We start from the raw sequence: 20,309 nt of genomic DNA on the forward strand, positions 1-20,309 counted from the left end.
AGTCCACATCTTCTCTGCATAAGATAGTTTGAGGACCTTCAGTTCAAAATATCCTGATTTTCTGTGAAATCCATGTGTATTAAGAGAATGTTATCTGAATTTTCTATGTTTAATGTGCACTGCCTTAAACTACTTGTTTTTTCCTTGCCTGCTCTTTCAAGATGCCAATTAGGAATAATGGGAAGCAAGGGGTAGGCTAAGCATTGCAGTGCATTGTTGTTTCCATCTGTCTGTGATTATTCCAGCCAAGAGTTTCAAGTATTTGATGCCAGATCATGCTCCCATTGAAGTTAATTGGGTTTTTGCCATTAGGTTTGATGGGAGTAAGATTGGGCTCTGCACTGTTGTTGTATTCATTGCGTTCTTTTTCTTGTCTGTGAAACTGCCACCCATCCATGCATGTGTTTGCCAGGTTTGTGCTGTTTTCACCAATAGTTTGTTCTTCTGATATTTCAGGTTAAGTATTAATGATAAGAGAAAAAGGATTATTGGGTAAAATGTCTGATGAGAGAACTTTTCAGTTTATTTAGTTATCATTCAAAAACAGTTTTTTCCTTTTAAATTCTCCATATCAGTCTGCATTGAAAACATCTGGTGATATAGATTTGAATATGTATACATGTATCTGTGCCTATATATAAGGACAAAGTGTGTATATATAGGGGGGAAAAGAAAGAATATGGTCTATTAAGAAATTGTCTATGTATTTGAAATGTCAATTGAATTAATTACAATGTGATTTAATTTAAAAAGAACTCTTAAAATATGGTCACTTTAATAAATCCCTTCTCCCTTCAGAATAATAGCATTTGATAATGATTTTAGACTGTTTTCATTCTTTTTTCTAATGCTTCTGTAGAAAATATTGTCATTGGGCAGAATACCCATAATCCTTTTTATGAAAATTTGAACTCCGAGACCGAAAAAATAAAGCTCTTCAAGCAATATAAATTGTCATCCTTATTTTTTTTTGAAATGTTGATTCTGAAGGCTCATGAGGCTGAAGAGGAGGCACGAATGAATCCAGAGTTTGCAGACAGAATTAAACAGCTTGACAAGGAGGCATCATACTATAGAGAAGAATGTGGCAAAGCTCAGGCCGAGGTTGACAGACTTCTAGAAATACTCAAGGAAGTAGAGAATGAGAAGAATGACAAAGATAAGAAAATTGCTGAGTTAGAAAGGTAATTCTTGTATTATTTACCTTATGTTGAGTAGCATCTTTAGTTCCTTGGTCTTCATTGAAGAACAGAGAATTTTGAGTAGAATTTTTAACAGACTGTTTGTTATGTCTTGTAAAAGTTAATCAGAAATGAAGAAAAATGGCTACCTGCGAACTGCATCTCATGTCTGCTGACTCTGGAACTACTTAGTTTTCAGTTTTTTAGTCTCCATAAAAGGAGCACAAATGCAAATGTACAATTTACAGTGATAACAACCCTACCAGAAAACACTGTTGAGGAACAATCCTGTCTTTCTACTAACTTGTAAATCAAAACTGTTCCCACACATCTAGCTTCAATGTTAAGAGCATCACTAGTTCTCATAGGTCCTGAAAAGTATTGGTAAGTTTTTCTAACCTTTCTCATGACTATTTAATAGCAATTGTATCTATTTCTCAGTGTTTCTGTAGTCTGTGTCATTTTTTGACATTGACCAGGCAGTGTTTGTCTTCTGTGTTGATTGTACAGTCTTTCCTTAATGGAGGCAGGTGGGTTTGGGGATCCATCTGTCTCATGTGCTTCATTATTAAATGATTCTTGGAACCTTCTCTCAAGTGGTATGCTGAAGTTTATTTGATTGATAAGCAATTTATGTGGATCTGATTTCTTTGTTCCCTCCCTGTGCTGAGACGCTCTTAAGTAAATGAAAGAAAGAATTTTATGTTTTCAAATATTTTATAAGATGGTTTTCTAGTGTTCACATCAATTCTGTGATAATTTCTATAGATCCATTCAAGGCATTGCACTGCTGTTTCATTAGGGAGAATTTCCAGGAAAGGGGAAGATCTCCTAGAAATTTAAATGACCTTAGGTTGAGGAAAACAGCCAGCTTGGAGAGGAAGATGTGTAGAGTGTATTTACTGATGATGGCTTATCAGTCTTCACAGTTACTTGCTGCCAAAACTTACCTTTTTCTGCAGACGTTTGGCAAAAGCTTAATCATAATAGCAATGAAAGGAATATAGTTATCAATCAAAGTGTCATGAGAACAGAGATGTCAAATTTGAACTAATTTATATTCGAAATAGAACCCAGTGTTTACATGACAACTTTAATTAGCAGTTACTTCTCTTACCATATCAGAAGGAGTTGAGAATGTGTTTAATGTGTAAAGTAGATACCAGAGGAAACTAGCAGTGACACCTTATTATATATTAATGACTGTGAATTGTGCATAAACTCTCCAAAATCCTAAAACAGCATATTGGAGAAAGATAATTCAGTTAGTGAATTTGTGTGGTCAAGAAAGTGTTGACTATTCCTCCCCTCTGTGTATGTACTGAAGGGGCAATTACAGACCCAGACTTGTAATATAGTGATTCCAAATGTGACCAAGCTGATGGAAACTGAACATACAGTCTGAACAGGACCAGTAACTGTTATCCCCATTGGACTGTAAAACCTACTGAGTTATTGTGTGACACTAAATGCAGTAGTAGGCATGCTAAACTTCCGTTTGAGAGGATAATCTTAAGAGATTTATTAAGTGACGATCATGTGCACATGGAATAGTTGAATATTACAGTGACAAGATCAAAAAAGAACATGATGAAGCAGTGAAGCTTTTGATCTAAGTTTTTTAGTAAATGTTAAATTGATTTAAATATTCTTATAAACCAGTATATTTATTTGAATTAAATTGAGAGTATTGATTGTGGTACAATGATTACAAGAAAACAAGGAACCAAGTGATACAGAGGTATTACTATGACCTTGTCAGCACACAATTTCTTCTTATTGTCTGAGAACTCTGTAGTGGGTTATGTAATGGACAGAGTTTTCTATTTTTTTTATCTGTTTTTGAAAATTCAGTACACTTTTAGTAGTGAAATTTTGGGACACCAGTTTCCAGTCTGTTATTGGTGATGAGGATGCTAATCGTGAAAGAACTTTTCTGGAAATAATTCGGTACCACTGAGTAGGCACAGCCTTTTTGAATGGGTTATACTGTACTTTGAATATGATGAAGCTATAGCTTTGCTATGAACTTCAAGTACTTCTATAATGCTTACAATAAGATATCTGTGGCATGGCCAGCTAAGGACAGTAGCATGTTGCGAGTTATGGGAATTATCATGCTCTAAGATTTGTTTGTGAATTCTATTAACTTTAATGCAGTTTTTCACTTGATTTAACTTATGTATAGGTTTCAGGATTAATTCCAAATTCCTGTACACACAGAATATGTGTTACTTATTGTAAACTAGGAAATTAAAAAAAAAAAAAAAAGAAAAAAGGAAACCAGATTGAGTGAATTTGCTTATGGCAGTGTGATTGCAAACCTCCTAAATAATGAAGCAGACATCTAAATAATGAGGTGTGAACCCTGATATGTCAGAAAAAATATTTTCATTAAGGATAGGAAGGTATTAATGTCATCAAGTGCTAGCAAGAGCACTGCTGTACACTTCTCATCAGTCATACTGGAGAAGATTGAATGAAAACTGGAAACAGGTGCAGAGAGAGGGCTGGTGGCATAATTAAAAGAATGGAGTACTCATGTCACAGGAGGAGTCTAAACAACAGTTGTTTGTTTCTTTGGCAAAACAGAGGCTTAGTAAGGATGCTTATTTTCTATAAATATGTGATGGGGTAAGCACTGTGGTAGAAGAAGCATGATTCCAGTAAAAGTGTTGGCACATAATAGAACAGACATAAATTATTCATTAAGAAGTTTAGACTGCAGAGAAAGTAAGTGATGAGAACATAGTGTAGATGGCAAGATCTCGGGCCTGCTTTTCTCCAGTGGTATGCTAGATGATTAGTTATTTGCTTGACTGAGTATAGCTTCTCAAGCAAAGTTTATGGCAATATTCAAGTTAATTTAAAAATACTAGCTATGAGACAAAACCAGTTAGTTTTTAGAGAATTTTTTTTTCTTATCCACTTATATGCAGTGGTAAGCTTTTGGTAGTAACACTGCAGATATGTGTTTAAGTTCCTGCAGTGTTTGGACTACAATTAATTAATTCTGAATTGATTTGGAATTGAATTCTGAAGGTAAGTTCACAAAGCACTAACTGTTCATTACATAACAATATGAAATAATTGCATTTTAAAAGATTATTGCTTTTATAAGATTTCTCTTTCATAAGTGAACGAAAAACTGTGCACCAGTGACAGTTTTAAGGATTAGTCTACCTGTGTGTCAGGCAGCGCTTCTTTTTGTCTTGCTTAATTGAAAGGGCGTGTTAGGTATTTTTTAACAAGTTGAGTTATCAAGCATCAGAGTATTTTCAGTGAAGAGGTATTAGCCTGATTCTTCAGACTGAAGAAAAAAGTTGCTGTCAGCACTGGAAGGGGCTCTATCTTGGGGATAGGATGGGAGGGAAGGGCAAATCTCTGTCTTTCATTATTAAGTACAGTGCTTTGTGAACTTCTACATGGTATCTTTGAACAAGCTCCCAAATTGCTTAGTTGTTTTGGCTTTTATGGGAAGACTCAATGAATGTGGGTCACCAAACTTGTCTCAGTTCAGAAAAAAACCCATCTTGGTGTGATATGATGAGTTATTTGTGTGGGAGCAAACACCTAACTTATCAGTTTCGTTTGCTGTATGTATACATTTGGATGGTTATAAATATGCATGGCTTTCTGCAGTACACAAATGACAAGATGTCATTTTTTACTTAAAATTTTCTGTTTTCTTCAGTGCACAGCAAAGATGTACTGCTACAGAAATTCAGAAATTTTATTTTACTTCTCATTTTTCCTCCCCTTCCCTTTTTTTTTAATAAAATCTGCTGATATAACATCTGCTTGCTATATTTTTAAAGAACTAATATGTTCCTCCCTTTATTCTCTTTTGCTGTCTCCCTCCTTATCTGTTTTTCTCCAAATTGCTGCTTACATCCCTACTTCAACCAGCTTGACTTCCAGGTTAGTATTTTCTGCTCACCTAATTAATTGCTCCTTCTGCAATGAAGGTTTTCAATGATGCTTCATTTATTTGGCCATTTTGATTCCATATCAATAACTTTGTCTGTTTTTGTTTTGCTTGTCCCTGTTGTGAAGTTTTTGATCATTCCATTTATAGATCAGAAACTTTACAGTAAATGAATGCTTTTGCAAAAAATGTGGAAGAAAAAAATGTTTATTAACAACATAATTAATATGTTGTTTTTTGTAAAGATTTTTTTCTTGCAGCTTTACTTTTATTATCCTTGCTTAGGGAATTCAAGAGGGGGAATAACATTTTGGTAGATAACCCAACTCAGTAGGTAATGGATTGCAAAATATCAGTAGTATAAAGATTTATATGTAACATTGGAGACTTAATACTTTACCATCACCCCTTTTACTGTTACTGCAAACGTAATAGGATGAGTTGGAGTGGTTTAGCTTCTGGTTCAGAAACTTTTAGCTGTTTGTGGTGGCCAGATTCTGGACAAGCACATAACTGCAAGGGAGGTATGTGTATGTTTTATATGCTGTGTTTGTATATAGCATAATCTAGACAGATGAATGTTTTTCTTTCTTCCAGATCTTAGATTAGTTTAGCTAGTGTTTGTGCTCGTGCACTGGTTATGACTAATCTTATCAGGTATTATGATGTCTTGTGGTGCTTGTTGGCAGTAAAAATTGATCTAGTCAACTTTTTTTTTTCCTCTTAGTTAGGCTTTGATGTTAATTTCCCCCCCCCCCCCCCATGCTTATGAATGATTGTAAAGGGTAAGTTAGTGAAGTCTTAAGACATCTACTTGGTATTTTAGAAACTAATAATTTTATATGCTTTGGACTACAGGTTCATCTGCTTCTTCCTTTACCCACTCATTATTTTTTTGCCTTGTGACTGGTTTTTAAGACAGTTCTCTCCTCTTAGGCTCATCCCTTATTTATCAATTATGAAATTAGCGATTGAAACCTGCACAGTTATGTTTCCTGCACTGAAAGCTTTTCTTTAGGAAGTCATCCTCAAGTTAGAAAGCGTTTACTGGATTATAAAGGAGGGTGTATACTGCAAAGACTTTCCAGGTGCTTTTTGGCAACCAGATATAGTTCTAGGTATCAGGTTATCATGCAGCACGTTTCAGTAGAATCATGACAAATGTCTGATCTGTCTTTCTAATGTGTTCAGATCAGAAGTTTTTAGAATTTTTGTGCTGATGTGTACTTTATGCATGGCACATCTTGCCAGTTTGGGAGAGTTTTGGTATTTTAGCCTCAAAACCAAGCACAGTTCACAGGTCAGATGTATCAGAGAAGTTTCTGATGTGGATGCCTTCAAACTGCATGACAGGAGATGGCTCATTATGGAAAGACTGACAGGACAAGAGGTTTTTTTTTTTTTCCTGGTGTGCTTTAATGCACATCACAATTGCAGGTTACTTTCCAGCTGGAAAATTTTGCTTCTGAAATTTAAGGCTTATTGATCGCGGTACTGAATCAGATGAACACTTCATTTTCTATCTCCTGCAAGCACATTTTAATATGTTTGAATGGATAGTTATTGCAACTGAATGTAAGAAAAAACAATTTATTTTCAGATTTTCCCCCCCCCCCAGAAATTAATTAAATGTATTTACTCTGGAGTTGGTTACGATGAAGTTGTCTGAATGTGACCACTCTGGTGTTTCTATCAGAACATACACAACATTGATTCAAAATCTGTCTAGCCGGAGAGCTTAAAGAGAGGTATTATCCTATAAGGTTGTCATTATGGTTGGTTTCACTGGAATTCAATGATTGCTATGCAGAAACATTTGTTCAGCAGTTGGAGGTGCAATTTCTGTTATGTTTTATTGACCTAAAAAACCAGCTGACCTTGAAGCAAACTGTCCTCATAATCCTGACAACTTCCATCCCTAGAGTGCTAGATAAGTTTGTGTATGATTAGAGTTTATTGTGGGATTTCAGTGAAGTGTTAAGTTTTTGCAGCTTGAATTGTCATTAAAGTCAAAACTTAATTCAAGAAACAGATCTATTAATTTATTTGATTTCTGCCAGTCAGTATGTTCTTAGCTATCATTTGCTTCATCCATATTTATATGGGGTTGAAATGATTAGAAAAAAATGCTGCATTGGTTTCATAACATGAGGGACTATTGATACAGACAGCATACATGAAAATGGAATATTTTGGTGTAACGCCCCCACCCTCACACCCCCCATTTACATGTGCTCAGTACATGTTCTGAGCACAAAATCAGTACAATAATATTATTAAAATTAATATTTGTTCAGGTTACATCAGCTTTTGTACTCCCCCAAATTTTTTGCCTGCAGATAAAGAGGAGGTGAATATTTTTGCAACGCATAATATACTGACCAGTGCTAGAAGTTTTCCCACTAGCCCCTGATGGTGGCCTTCCTAATTGTTTCCGTAGGAGGCTACAGCTTAATGAGATGTGTATGCATGGTTTAAGAGAGTTTTAAATTTAACTTACAAGCCTTCCACAGTTTTGTCAAATGTCAGTTTGATGGTTCCAAGGGCAGAGTGATATGTTGTTCAAAGATAATTTCCCTGGAGAAATTGAGATAGTGTACTAATGAAAACTGAGAGAATCTGTGATATACATTACTCTTCTGAGAGACTGGTTATTCTGAGTGAGAAACATAGTTGTCACATTGGATAACAGGCAGATTGTTGTCATGTCTTTCTGTTTTAGTCTGTTTGCTACATATACAGAGTTAGCATTTTAACATTATATACAGTTTAAACAGTATAAATAGCATTTAAATATTTTGAAAAAGATGAAGATTTGAAAAGGGATTATTTAGATTTATCTGATTGTGTGGGTTTGACTGTGTGTATGTTTATATTTAATTTTCTTTAAGAAATAGTAAAGTAGGAAGTTAAGTTAATTGAAATTCTACTTCCTTTAAAACAAGAAAAAAGGGCAACAAACAGCATTACAAAATAATCAGGAATTATAGCAATAAAAAAATACAAATGGTTTCCTGGGATGGGATAATGCATTTTTGTTAATTTTCATCCCACTACTGACTTTAACTGTTCAGTTTTATGCTTCACCTTTTCCGTTCATTTAAAGCAGCAATTTCAGAGGCAACTAGAAATGAAAAGATATTTTCTAGTATTAATAAGGAAGAATGCTTTCTTACTTTATCAGTGATGTGGATTTTTTTTGTGTGTGTGTGTTTTGATCTGGAGTGTGAATACTCTGGAAGTACATGGATATGCAGCACAAACTGGCTATGAGGAGGAAAGAGCTCTATCTTCCTATGAAGGAAAAATACCAGTTTTGGATTGGGTTGGACCTGACTCTCTCTGTTCATGCTGACTAATTTCAAGACAGCAGTATTTCTTATGCTTCTCTAGATTTGCTGCTTCTAATAATTTTTCCCAGGTGGAAGATCCACAGAGCATATTTCTTTACCTCTTGAATGTGTGAATAAAGTAGCCATACAGCACTGTCAGCCTGGTTGCTGCCTGGGTACAATGCTGTCCGGATTCCCTGTGTACAGTGCAGGGGTGTGTGAGTGAAGAATCATTCTGAGATAGCACAGCTTACCCTCAAAAAGCTGTGACTGAAAAGAGACAGGGGAACTAAATTTAGGAATTAGGCTGTTGGTAGAACCACTTCTTCCACTTGCATTGTTTGTTTCCATAATGCAGGAGCAACATGCCTGGACAATGTGATTGTGACTGGATTGAAATGTTCTGATCTGAATTTGTAATAAGTGGAAGTTAATATGTAAAACCAAGAAATCTACAAAGTGTACCTGATTTATTTTGAGGTATGAAGAGGTTACTGCAAAAGCATGGCATTTTTTTTATTTTTAATTGAATGATAATGGCTGAATTGATCCTGAGAACTGCTAGGATGAGCTAGGAGTTGCAGTTGAACTATTTGATTCGTTTGCAATGAAACATGAAGCACAGGAAAGGAGGTTTAATTCTGATGTCTGTCAGACTGAGCTGCACATGCTGTGGAGCAGCTGGGTGCAGAGAATAACTGGAGAGTCAGGAGTTTTTGGGGTTTTTGTTGGGTAGGTTTGTTTAGGGTATTTTGGTATGTGTTGGGTGGTAGTTTTCATTGTTATGTTTTGGGTGTTTTTTTTTTTTTTTTTTTTTGTTTGTTTTGCTTTGTTTAAAAGTTGGGGAAAAAAGAGAAAAGCTTACCTAGATAACAGCTGGGAAAGGATCTGATGAAGCAGCAGCAGGATTGCAACTCTTTGGTTGCAAATACCAGGCAACTAAGAATTTCTGGTTACGAGTTACAGTTATTGCTAATGGTATCGAGTAATAAAATTAGCTGAGCAAGCAATAGCCATACTAAATCAGATCAAATATCCTTCTCATCTAGTGTCCTGTCATCAGCAGTATGTTTTGGGGTTTTTTCAAAAGGTTAACATCAGAAGAAAATGCAGAACAATCCTGGTTGTGTAAGAGAGATGTGTGACAGATGAGCCTTGTGGTACGGATTTCACACGTGTTCATATAAAGTGTCATCCAGTAAAAATGTGCTGAGAAAGACAGTAGTGCAATGCACTGTGGTGGAGATTCAGTGGCTGCTGTGCAGATATGTGTTGAAACAAAGTGATATGAACCATGGTTTGGAACAAGATTTCAGTAGGTCTTTTTCATGCGTGCATTATCCTCATGTGGATACCTCTAGCACTTCTCTGGGACTTTGAAGGGAACTGTGTCAGACTAAACAATTCTTAAAGATTTTGGAAAACTTCCCAGAGTGTGTGTTAGGTAAATCCTTCCTCCCGCAACTTTGGTTTTGAGGTGAGAAATGTTTCAGAGAGTTCTGTGACACATTCTTTACTACTACCAGGCAGAGTTGTTAGTTCTCTCAAGGCAACAATATCTTTTTGTGGTGCTTTTGGAGGAAAAATTAGTTGTCACAGTGAAGCACTGTCATAACTTGAGTATTGAGAAATCTTAAACTGTTTGAAATAATGACATTTAAGGGGGAAGGGAGGAGGGAAGAAGAAGAAGAAAAGGTTTTGGTTTTGCTTTGGTGTTCTGTTTTTTTTTTTTTTTTTTTTTTTTTTTTTTTTTTTTTTAGCCCAGCATGGAACCGGAGTGAATTTTGCATTTAGCTGGAGAATAAGAGATGTAGGAATTAAACTTTTTAGAGATTTGAAAAACATTGTTCTGTTTGGATGATTTTTTATTTTTGTCTGTTTGTGCTGGTAATTTTGATTCTAGCCCTTTATAGCAGGGACAGAAGACAATGAGCTTCTGTGTAGATGAAGTATGAATTGTGACGTGGAGTTTACCATAGTCTTAGCTTCAGGTGAATGTCAGAAATAGATTAAGCATTCTTCTTCAGTGAAATATGTTAATACTAACTTATCTGTGATAGTATTCTCTGAAGTGTATAGCTGAATTGTGGCCTTTATTACAAGAAGATAAAATCAGTTTGGTCAAAGTTAACCAGAGAGTTTTACCTGCCTCCTCTTGTCCAAAAGACAACCAAATTTTAGTGAGTTGCCATAAGCTTATTTCATGAGGGAAGGTTTTAATGTCCCCTGTTAGTCCTCCTGGCAGCAAGGGCAATCCAGCCCCAGGGTGTCACTGTTTTCCTGTCCCTCCAAGAGGCATCCACTCAAACTTTCTTTCTTATCCTGTATCATAATAGATATCCTAAGGAAGCTGAGCTACTCCTATTTATGTCACTGTAGAATAGATGTATTTTTTTCAGTTACAAGATCAGATCGCACCACTGTAAAAATGAAATTGTGTCACAGGGTCAGCCATAGGGTGGTAGGTTATCTTGTTACACAGTTCAGGAGTTTAAACAATTATAAAGGCAGTTAGTTCAGGCAGTTGATGTCTTGCTCTGCTCCTTTTCAGTGGAAGGCAGAGGGGAAAATATAGTTGTTCTCTGGAGAAAAGGAAAATAGTGAAGATAAGACCTAGTAGATTTTCTGCTTTGGAATACTGAGGGCAAGAAGGGCAAAGGTGAGACAGGATAGATAGTTTTTTTGTTTTTTTTTTTTTTTTTTTTTCCTCTAAGATGGTAGTACTTCAGTCAGGCATGCAAAGACAGAATCCTTTGGGATTTGGGGATTAAATATTCCTTCAAAATGTGGCCTTGATCATAACAGACATAGACTTTTTTCTCTCTTTTGGGTCTGTCTAAATAAAAATGGAGGATTTATTTTCTTTTCCCCCCTACTTTACTTACATGCCTGTGACTTTTGTTTGCTCCATTCTACATATGTTGCTTGTTTTGTGGTTGAAGTATATTGTATAAGTGGTGAATAAGCGCTTGGTGTAGATTGTGGATCAGTTTGGGTAGGGCATCACTGAAACAGTTCACATTGAGACGTTTAGACCTTCAACATGTATATATTTTTGAACATTACCTATTGAGAGAACCAGACAGCTGCTTTGTTTTCTTCCTGTGGTTATGATCATTCCTTTCTGCCATTTTATCTTAGGGCACAAAGCTAGATGAATGATTTGGGTTGGAATGTATAAGCAGTCTAGGTTTTGAGCATTGTCTACATCATTAAAAGAAGGGTCAGTCCTAATACAATTTTTGCCATGAGGGGAGAAAGAATAACATTTATTTTGAAGCTCATATCTGTTGAACATGATGTTTGTGTGAAAATAATTTCTTAGTGGTTGGGATGATCGCTTTTGGATTTGTATTTAAAGTATTATTTAATTTTTTATCAGCATGACAATTGTATTAGTTAATAAAAAGAAAACAAGAAAGGTTAAGAATAAGGGAAACTCCCAGGTTTAAAAAGATGCTTTGGATGCTAGTAATTTTTTAGGCTAGAGAATCTGAATTAAAAGCAAAAACAACCTGAAAAATTGTGTAAATGCAAATGACAGCACAGGAAGATACTATTTAGTTTTTTATTAGCATATCATAAATCTAAGGAGACAAGATTCAAACTTTTAAAATAAACAGTCAGACACAATAGCTTTCTAACAGAAAAAATATGATTATTTGAGGTATATTCTGTTTTCTGTGTATTGAAATTACAACCTGTCATGCATATAGGTTTTCTCGTCATGATAATACCTATTTTCCCCAGACAAATCCATCTATGGGTTGTAAGTGAATAAACAGAGTCCCTGCATGTTTTTGTTGGGAATGTGTCTGTCAGTAATCCTCTTAAGTTCTCTTGTGATGTTTACAGTTTTCTACTCTAACCTGTCTTTGGTTTTTGGGTTTATAGATTAGCAGGAGCAATACATTTGTGTTCCAGGAATACATGAGAAACAATACTTATTGTTAAGATATGAAATTTCATATCTTAATTGAAATTTTAACTTAGGATTTCAGTGGAGTTGAATCTCAATTTTAAAGAATTACCCTTATCTGTTGTTTTAGTCTTGACTAAATAAATCAAACAGGAACCTATGCATACGTTTTAAGACAGCGAGAACTTAACTGAAATATTTCTACTGGGTCTTACTGAAGTATTGTAGTTCAGAATGCACATTCACATAGAGAGGATTTACAGGATCAGGTCTTATGTATGACTAGCTCCTGAGATCTAGAGTGCCTAATAAAGTGTTAAGATTTGTGTTACTGCTCACATGCAAATTGTTTGTAAAGGTGTGGACTATTTATAAAGGAATAAGATACGATCTGTTAAAAAGGAAATGAGAAATTCAAGTAGTGATGTTGGTATGCCTAGAACAGGTGAAAATGTTTGATTATTTAAAATAAGTGTACTGGAAATGTGAGACTTTTCTATGTTATAGAAATTAGTTGCTTTGACTAAATTATTTTCTTGAAAGTGTTTTTTTTTTTTTTTTGGTAAAAATTCATTGGGGAGTACAGGTTCCTAGTATACTGGAGGATTTTTTTTTTTTTTTTAATTGACATTCAGACAGCTGGTCCCATTGTAGTGCTGTTTATTGTGATGAAAATTATTACAGAGTATTGTGATGAAAATTATTACAGAGATGTGTTCCTTTAGAAAATGCTACAAATGTTACTCTTGGGAGTATTTTGCATGTCTGTCTCTCTTGGATGCTTTGAGGTGAAAAGCCTTTTTGTTGTCGAGTACATGCTATACTAAGCGTGTAACACTTGATTTTGGCTGACATTACAAACTTTTTGGCCAAGGTGGTTAATTACAGTTGGGAATTTACTGAAATAGTGTGGTATTTCTATAGCTATCAGGGATTAAAGCACTGGAGTTTAGACATCAGTTTGCACATTACTGTAAAATGAAATCTGAAAGATGCCTGCAGAAACTAAATACTAAATTCTGGTCTTTTTCCTTCACCTGTCTTGTTTGGATCTACAATCTCGGTTTAATGTACAGTAAAGTAGTTTCTAGAAAAGTATGTTACTTCATATAATCATTTTATCTTTATTAGGAATGAAAGTATCTGATATATACTAGAAGAATAAAATTTTATTTAGAATTTTTTGTCTGCAGTTCTTCCCCTCTTTATTGATTCTGGTATCATTGTCACTATTGTGGCATGGGTGTTTGCTGACTTGGAATATGCCCATGAAGTCTTTTATTTTATTACTATAGGATAAAGCAGAACTTCTTTTCTATTCCTTCTTTTTCTCTTTCTCTTTCTCTTTCTTAGAACTAGTTGCTTCGAAGACTGGCTGTCCAGTTATGTGAAGTCTGTAACATTCCAAACACAGCAGAATATTCTATAATAACTAGTCTGAGGTGACTGTAGTGCCCAGTTTGGTTGTTAAAGAATTTATCTCACTGTAAGATAATAGATGTCCAACTTCAAAATGAATTATAGCAGTGTATAAAATAAGAAAGCTATGGATTTCAGGTGCTTTGGGGCAGTGAGACTATCAAATAAATAATACATTTGTATATATATTAGTATTGAAAAATGATTAACTGTGATGGTAAGATCAGTTCTACTGCCTAGACCCCTGCAGCTTACATTTCAGATTTTGAAGACATGTAATGTTTTATTTATTTTATTCTGTCTAATGAATTTTGTGGTCTTTTAGCTTTAAGTTGAAACAGTGTAGCACAACACATGAAACTAATTTCCCATAATAAAGAATAATGTAGACTCAACTATGCATATCAGCATAGTTACTAGTAAACTATGTAGATATTTTATATCCTATATGGTAATGGCATATGATAATTTGTGCTTATTGTGTACTGATCCCAAGTATTTTTCTTTTTCTTGTGCATAATTTTTACTTACCCTAGTCTTCTATATTATTCAAAAACATTTTAGAAATAAAGTCACATGAAAAAATACCAGAGGAAGCATACTAAAACAACCATACTGGTTCAAGGATTGTGTTTGACATATTTGCTGTTTAAAAAAAAAAGAAAGAGAGGAAAATAAGTGGTGAATGGGTTTTTTTACTGTAGCATTTTCTTTTCATTTCCATAGGCATGTAGATAGTTGTGGAAGTAAGAGGGGCTATGACACAGCTTTCTTTTATTTCCTTCTCTTCAAGATTTTGCATATCACAGGCACCAGATGTTTTCCTTTGCAGCTTTACCGTGTTCTACTTTTCAGTGTGGCATTAGACAGAAACTGAAATGGGAAGTAATGAAGGGTGATGAAAGACATAGTTAGCATTGGCATAGAATAGAACTTACAGAGATTAAATATAAATTATCATTTACTCAACATCACATTGGAAAGTATATTATATTTTAACAGCATAAAATCATATTACACCACCAAAATTTCTGCCAAATACCACATTAATATGCAAAGTTGTAAAAGTATTTTTTTTCCCTAATATTAATTTTGGTTTTATGGTGATTATGTCTATGCTTACAATTATGTAACATGAAGCCATGAAAGAGACCTCTATTTTCACATAGAGTTGTACAGAGCATCTAACATACCTTTGAATACTTAGTTTAGAAAGACAAAGTGCATCACTCTTAAATTCCTGAGGAAGTTTAATAAAAAATAGAAAAATCAATAGCTAAACCCCTTGTATTCTCTAAGACCTAGAAACAAGTTTAAACTGGAACATGCAATTTCGGATTTATTGTTATTAATCTGTCAATGTCACTTTGACAGAAATAACCCTGCTGTTTTTAGCACTGTCATATTGCCTGCTTACTATTGGTTGACTGTAGCAGAGCGTTGTATTTTTCAGAAAATTAACTTTTCTTAAATCACTGTGATAAAGTGCTGGTGATTTATACTACAATCCTAAGCCTATTGAAGTAGGTTTCTTCTAATCTTTGTGTAGTGTTTTTTTTTTTTTTGTTTGTTTGTTGATTCTCAACTGAACTTATTTTGGGGATCTAAACTTGATGCCAGAAATGCAACAGTTGTAATGCTGCATTTGTTGTCTCTTTAAGCTGGAAAAATGGTATTGTTTCTTAGGTGCATTATCATTTTGTTAAAGGTGTGTCTAAAGGGGAGAAAGTCTTAGATGTATAGTTTATTAGAATTATGTCTGGGGATTTTGAAAAGTATTTGAGAATATTTAAGGAAGAGACAGGCTAGGGACTCAAAGTCTCTAGCACTGCAAAATGTTAACTCTTGACTGGAGTTGATTAAACATGGAGAAGCTCAGCTGTTCCTCTTCCAGTCACTGTTTTGTGTAATATAGAAAAGGTTGGACTAAAAATAAATGTTAAAAGCATTACTTTTCTTTCTTTCTCTCCTTTTATTTTTTTCTCTCTGAAACTGGTCTATGTTGTGGTAACAATGTCTTTTGGTGATCCTTTTAGCTTTACAATATGTACAGTCTTCACAAATTTTATTTTTAATGTTAAAAACTGACAACAAAGGACAAGTGCTGTAATCAGATGATTAGTTAGGCTAATCTATCTTTTTGTGGCTTAACAGGCTGATGCACACTCTTGAACACAACTGCGGCGTAAATCTGTTTTCCGAACAGAGGAATTCATGCTTGTCTTAAGAAAACCAAAACCAACACAAACCCAAACAAACTCTGAGTTGGACAGAGTTTAGTTTAAAAAAAACCCAAAGATTTTCATTTGAATTAGTTGTACGCACTTATTTTTCTAGAGAAGTTGAAGTTACTTTTTAAAGTAATAGATTAACCTACAAAATCATGTAAGAAGTGTCTTCTAAATTTTTCATACTATGGCAACATTTATTCTTCAGAGTTTCACTGTTAGTTTTTCAGTATAAATAAGAAGTGAAAAAAACAGTGGTAGGTCTAAGAAACCGTTGGTAGAGTATATCAAATAGAATAAATAAGAAATGACCTCATTTCTTTAACATAAAATCAGTGCAAGAAATGTATTCTATTTCCCCCCGAAAGGTCTAACAGGGAAGCAAGAGAGGCATTGTCAGTGATCCTTCTGGGCATTTAATAATATTCTCTTCATTTGCCAAAATAGGATTAGCGAGTAGATCTCATCAGGAATTTGCACATGACTTATTTTTTATATAGATAAAAGGGAGTAAATTCCTCAAAGTCAAAGAAAGTCGGGAAAATAATATCTAAGAATTCAAGCAGGTAGAAAGCATTACTGCAAGGGTACTTTTTGGCAGAGCCTGCCAGGCAAAATGAGCTTGCCAACTTACTTAAAAGGATATATGCTATGTATGAGATTCAGGAAAGCTTCTGCTAACTTAATGAATAAGATCCACAGCAGAAGACAAGCGCTGAAAAAAAAACTTAGAAGTTTCTTGTTTCTTTTTTTTTTTTTGGGGCTTAACAAAAGAAAATATATAGTGGTGGTAAAGATTATTTCATTTTCATTAGAAGTCACTCATAAATTATTTGTTGATAAACTTTTTCAGAAAGAGGTCTCATTATTAAAAAAAAAAGATAGAAATGTAGTGTTTTTGATACATATAAAGCTATTTGTAAAGGCATCTTTTATTTTTCCTGGCATATTTATGACCTGACCTTCTACCCCATCACACTTTAATCCTCAGAAATGTTGAATTTATAGTCCAGGTTTTCAAAAATAGAATTTCACGGCATACATTAGTCATCACCTTCACCGTCTGCTTCCTTTGAAATTAATATGACTTAAAGCAGCCATTAAAATTGTTCCCAAACTCATAGAGTGTGTGTGAGGATTGTTGGATAATCTCCCTCTGTTTAAAAAAAAAACCTATTTTTTTTCCAGCATAGTATTTAGAACATGTGCAGATATTTGTGAGCAAATGATAAAAAAGAAAATAATCTTGTGGTCTTGAATAATTGTTTTCTGTTGTATAATTTGATGGTATTAAAGCTTGAAAAAGATGAAGTTTGCTTGTTTGCATCTGATATTTCTGTCTTGGAGAATCAGTGTCCTCTGTCATAGTTGCTAATGCATATGTGTATACAATTCTTAGACATATGAAGGACCAAAACAAGAAGGTTGCTAATCTGAAGCACAATCAACAAATGGAGAAAAAGAAGAATGCACAGTTGTTGGAGGAAGTTCGTAGACGAGAGGACAATATGACTGACAACTCTCAACATCTACAAGTGAGTTTATTTTTCATTTGTGTTTTAAAACCATCAAAGTACATTCCTGTTTCACTATATGTCTTTCAGGATGTGCAGTTAATCTTTTCCCATAAAGAGCTGATGGCTCTCTCCTTTCCTTCCAGAGGATACACTACTGACTTCACTTGTATCCATGAAATAGTTACTATTTAGGGTAAGGAAAGAACAATGCGGTTCTAAGCCGTCTCCTCACAAGGATAATTATCCTTTCTGGATTCTATTTCTCTGCATTATATTCACAAGCCATACTGAGAGTCTATGCAGACTTTTGCTTTATCTGGATGATTAGTGGCATAAAATACAATTTAATTTTTTAAGGGAATTCAATTATATAAGAGAATTTCTGCCACACTTTCCCTCATTTGAGACTCATGATACTTTTCCTGTTCTATGTTTCTAGATGTAGCTCTTCCCATTAAATTCCACTGCCTGGGAGTGAAATTCTATAGCATCATCTGGTTGCATACTCAGATCATTTAATGAGTGTGATTCGATCCTACTAATTCTCTGTACATATACATATATAGTGGGTTAAAAGGATGAGGATAGATTGTCTAACAGGATAATCGTTAATTTAGGATCCTCACCTAAGATCATTTTACTCGTATGTACTTAGATGTCATGTAGAGGAGCACTGGAGGCAGCTATAGCCATCTCATTTGGCAGAGCTCTGTGGTTACTACACCAGCAATTTTTTTCTTACAACGGAAAGAAAACATTGCCCTATATTTACTTTCTTTTTTTATTTAAGATAGGCTTTGAACCTTCTTCTTGGAGACTTTCTACGGTTTCTAATTATTGAATTCAGGCATTGAGATTTGAAAGATGATTAGCTTATCTGGTTATTAGTGCATGTGTTCAAAAGGATACATAAAATGCACACAGAATGTAATAGGTAGATCTATTTTCTTTCCTACGAACCCAGGGTATAATGTTTCCCTGGGAAGCGAGACAGAAACTGAAGTTCTTCTAGTGATGGGACATATAAAAATTGAGATGTAAGAGTTCTTTAAATGAATTATCTGACAGAGTAGAATATTTGATCACTCTTGATGTTAAATTTTGGTTTATAAGTAATATATAGAGTTAATAAAATGTTGTAACAGTAGTGATCTGAATGTTTGAGGCAGGATTTGTGGGGGGACACATGATGTGAGATTATATGGTATGTATGAAAAAAGTTTCTGGGAATACTATACATCTGCTAATTAAAAAGAAAATGAGTTGATATTTCGGTAAATATTGAATTAACATTGTAAACCATAGGAATCTGAGCATCTTTTCTGGCTACTGTTTATAATACCTTCTATATTTAGTAGAAACAGATGATGCTTGTAGACACTGATAGCACTTGCTTGTAGCTATAATTCTTGCTGTACTTGTTACATATGTGAACGACATATTGAGCTGTTAGGGTAAAGCGTATTCTAAAATTCTCTGGCCTGATGTAGTGATTGCTCTTGCTGGCTAGCTGTGCTAAACTCAGCTGAGAATTGAAGAGCAACTAGGCTTTGCTCCAGCCAAGTATCAATCCCTTTTCCAGAAGTACTAAAAAGATGTAATAACAAAGCTAGCAGAATAATCCATGGACCAGTCTGGGAGTCACTGAAGGCAAACTGAAGTGATCAATTGACATGCTATCCATTTTGTAGCCATCTCCAGTAGGGACTGAAGCTCTACCCAGTCAGCTGTCCTCTTGCATTCTGGTGGGTTCGGAAGTCTGTAATTTCTTGCAAGCTTCAGTAGTACGTAATAGTTCCTGAGGCTTGTAGCATCACGAGTATTCATGACACTTTTCACCATCTTTTCAGATAGAAGCTTCTAAAAGCTGGTTCATATCCTAGCGTCAGTGACGGCAGGTCAAGTTTGAATTTCTGATGGCCCCATCTCGCAGCACTTCAGGGCCACTGCTGTGATGGAGTGCCTTGGGATGTCTGGGGAGGGAGTTCACTTTGGTCTCCCTCAGCTATAATTGTGAGTGATGCTCCAGGTGTGGTGTTGGGGGCTATTTGGATCTCTGTAAAATTGGAAACATCAGGGAGCCAGACTTCAAATTAATTCTTGGGAATGAAGAATAGTTGTGAGGTTTTCTGCTTTTTCCTTTTGCAAATCAAGGGCAGACCTATACAAATCTTGCCAGACATGATGGTCATATATTACATAAAGCATCACAGCAGGAGAGCTGGCCCTTGAACAATTTATCATGAATTTTTTTGGGAATGGTGTATCTAAAATGCCTTCATTTCTCTCTCTCTCTCTTTCTTTTTTTTTTTTTTTTTATTGGCATATCTTAAAAAGATAAGCCTTTCTGAGTAATGCTGAGCTAAGAAACGCACAGGTTTCATGTCATAAAGTTGTATATAATTTCTCAGTTCTCTTTTCAGGGTTTTGAAAAATTAGAGGTGTTTATTTCCTGGGATGTGTTTTTCTTTATTCTTGTATGGAACATGTTTGTTCCAGTGACACTGTTACCTCAGTAGAACTGAGAAAGTAAACATATGCATAGCACTGAGAACTTCTCTGGGTTTGGTTTTGATTCTGATTTTCAAACCTGCAGTGATAACAAGAATATTTTTCTTTTCTCTTAAGTAAACAATAAGAATGTCCATGTAATAATATTCCCATATGTCTCATAACATAACCCCAAAGGAAATTGTGTATGCTTTTGCCTGAGCATACTTTTCATAAAAGTATCCATTTAATAGGTGAATTGGATCTTATGGAATCATATCTGTATTAAGTCCAG

The 20,309-nt window shown here is 34.8% G+C and overlaps 1 protein-coding gene across 1 annotated transcript in view; it reads left to right on the forward strand.

Annotated features, from left to right (window-relative positions):
- The window catches only part of ERC2 (ELKS/RAB6-interacting/CAST family member 2), a 306,850-nt gene that overhangs the window by 172,659 nt on the left and 113,882 nt on the right, over positions 1 to 20,309 (forward strand). The window contains exons 12-15 of the mRNA XM_054387620.1: positions 162 to 191; positions 991 to 1,184; positions 5,091 to 5,102; positions 17,407 to 17,542. Coding sequence (XP_054243595.1) covers positions 162 to 191; positions 991 to 1,184; positions 5,091 to 5,102; positions 17,407 to 17,542 — 372 coding nt within the window. The remainder of the gene's footprint in view (positions 1 to 161; positions 192 to 990; positions 1,185 to 5,090; positions 5,103 to 17,406; positions 17,543 to 20,309) is intronic.

The sequence above is a fragment of the Indicator indicator genome, chromosome 15, assembly GCF_027791375.1.
Source record: "Indicator indicator isolate 239-I01 chromosome 15, UM_Iind_1.1, whole genome shotgun sequence".
In the NCBI taxonomy this organism is placed as follows: domain Eukaryota; kingdom Metazoa; phylum Chordata; class Aves; order Piciformes; family Indicatoridae; genus Indicator; species Indicator indicator.